The sequence below is a fragment of the Galendromus occidentalis genome, unplaced genomic scaffold (assembly GCF_000255335.2).
Source record: "Galendromus occidentalis unplaced genomic scaffold, Mocc_1.1 scf7180000077530, whole genome shotgun sequence".
Taxonomy (NCBI): Eukaryota; Metazoa; Arthropoda; class Arachnida; order Mesostigmata; family Phytoseiidae; genus Galendromus; species Galendromus occidentalis.
The window spans coordinates 829,835-832,472 of NW_003805518.1; the positions used below are offsets into that span (position 1 = coordinate 829,835).

The following is a 2,638-nucleotide window of genomic DNA, read 5'->3' on the forward strand; positions in this document are numbered from 1 at the left end:
CCGAAAAGCATTCTCGCGGAAAACAGCTGGGAACGCTTCTGTGCGAAATCTGGCCTCAGCTAAAAGATCCATACCGGACGAGCCGGAGCCCAGCATGGCACAACCGTGCAAGTCTTTTCAACGCGGATAATTGAACGGATCGCGAGCAATAGTAACGAATAATTGAATACGAACCTCGTTCAAGACCACACAGAGGATGATTATCGGATTTGGAACTTGGAGGCTCTCGAGAGTGTCGTATCGCAAATCCAGGCGACTGGGACCGGGCGATTTCGTTTCGACCTCAGAAGAGGTAATTATGCGTCGAATGCGAGTTTGCATTCATGAGAGAGCGACTAACGACAGACAGTGCGTCGGAGGCCTGAAATGAAAGGCATCCGACTGAGCGCGCCTGCTGCTCGCACCCACCTTGACGCGAGAAGGATCACCACCAGCTGGGAGAGCGAAACTAGTTGCTGTTTTCTCGTTGTCGGGATACCATTGTAGCTCGAAAATTCCGTGACGGAAGCCGCGGTGGCATGAGGGAAGGGAGCATCGGAAATCATTCCGCAGAGCATCTCTGAGGCACCTCGAGATGCAAATCTCTCACTGAGCCCAATGAGCTTGAGGCGGTGCCCACTCGCAACCAAGGTAACGAGGAGACTGCGTATCGTTAGCGAAGCATGGTAGGTGAGTCGCAATCTCCTATTTCCTGATATCCACCTTTGTGCTCCGTGCCTTTTCGAGCCCGATTAGCTCCGGAGCTCCATCTGCCCTCACAAGATCTAACTCGTAAGAATATGATCGGAGAACGCCCGATTCGCATTCACTTGAGCAGAATCTTCGACTTCGAACTCATTCCCTCGGAAGAACGGAAACTCATGGTAGACCCGTCCGTAAGCGCTCGAAACGCGATACGGACAGTCTCTCGAATTCAGACCCCTTACTCTCGATTACGGGTAGGTGGCTCTCGTTCCCAGAATCTGAGTATAGGAGCAAGCCCGGTGGGCTATTATCGAGGCAGAAGCCCCGAGTAACGATGTAGCTGTCGTTGGTCCCAATAATTCGTCACCAGATGGGCCTCTCATTGTTCGTCTGAATTTTGATCACTCGGGGCGTCTCGTATCACTCATGCGGTTCACTCTATTCATACTCGGAGCAACCTCTCTTTTCACTCTCCGGATTTTCCCCTTATGAGCCTCTTTTCCCTCGAAATCATCACCCGCACAAAGCGTGAAGGAGAGATGATGATGGATCGTAGAATGGTTCCGAGCATGGGACATTCCTGAGAACACAATGCAGTCTTTCCAGGGAAAATCATCACTGCGTCTGTGCTGACGGGCATCGCCGAGGTTCTGGAGCTACTCTGAGACCGAGGAGACTCGAATCCTGCGCGCAGCTTCTGTGGATTGCCTCCGTTCCCTAAAGAGGATACTCTCTGTCCCTGTCGGCTCAGACACTGAAGACATGGCGCAAGGCCGCGGGACCCAACAGAGCTTCTCGAATCTGAGACGGATCGAGCAATTCTGCAAATCGGCGATGTAAATTTCGCCTTGACTGGGAGCGCACGTCGTCAACATGAACGCCGACAGTCTTCCGGTTACCTCCTTCATCCTCGTGTTAGTTGATTTGGAGTGATACGAACTCAGTAGATAGAGGCATTTCCGTGATATTATTGGACGAGGGTGAGAAGATCATTCAATCGGTGATTCATCCAAATTATCGTCAGATTGTTCTCGGACATCCTGTCAATCTGACTCATTTGAGGAAACGACTCATTTAATGGGGAGGAAGTTCACCAGACGGTGCACGATATTCCCGTCAAGTTAGCAGACCTGTCCGTTCGCCGAAGCAGCGAAGATTCTCTCGAAAATAAAACTAGCAGGGTCCAGCGACGTCATTTCCTGGGCTCTCTCACTTCCAGCGATTTGCTCGACATCGGGATCTATTGATTTCTCGCGGAGCTCCGAGGGCTGGGGGGGGGGACTCCTTCCAAATAAATCTACGCTCATCTGGATGTTCTGACGCGACGTTCCTTGTTTTTTCCATAATTCGGAATCAGAGGAACATTGGCTGGCTGTATGTCGCTGTTCTTCATCGCGTGCTACTGGTGTCAACGAACCTTCAAGCGAGCCTTCGGCTCTGAGACCGAGGAGCATCCTTCCTCATCGCAGACAGTGAGTTCCGCACTTCGTATAGTCAGTCAAACAGCGTAGTCGAACCCGACGAGCTCCTCGATTCCGAGCGGGCGAACTTCAACGCTCGCTGGTAGTACGCGCCAAGGCCGAATTAACATTTGCTGAATTCCTAAAATGCATCATTATCTCGCAGTCCACGGTCCCTCCTCGGGCTGCCCAGCGGACGGTGACGCCACCACCTTCGTACAGATCAGTCGTGAAGAAAGGAAGAAAAGGATTGGGATTTCCTGACGCCCAGATACCCGAAAGCGATCCTCCAAACTACCAGGAAGCACTTCGTTTAGAATCTCGAGGCTACATCTGATTCAGTGTCTAGTACTCTCGAAACCTTCTGCGGGGCTCAGCGTTTTTATCATGATTCCCATCATCTGTAATTTTCACACGTGGCTCGGAATTACGGAACAGCGCACAGAACGCCGGGATCGAGACATTCGTTCCGCTGGTCTGGAGTGAGTTATTTA

General features: G+C 51.6%; 1 protein-coding gene across 1 annotated transcript; it reads left to right on the plus strand.

Moving 5' to 3' along the window:
* The first annotated feature begins 1,512 nt into the window (after window positions 1-1,512).
* LOC100901800 (uncharacterized) lies at window positions 1,513-2,638 on the plus strand. The gene is made up of 3 exons (XM_003748279.1): window positions 1,513-1,598; window positions 2,042-2,156; window positions 2,311-2,638. Exons 1-3 carry the CDS (start codon window positions 1,558-1,560, stop codon window positions 2,479-2,481), a joined length of 327 nt encoding a protein of 108 aa, XP_003748327.1. The 5' UTR covers window positions 1,513-1,557; the 3' UTR covers window positions 2,482-2,638.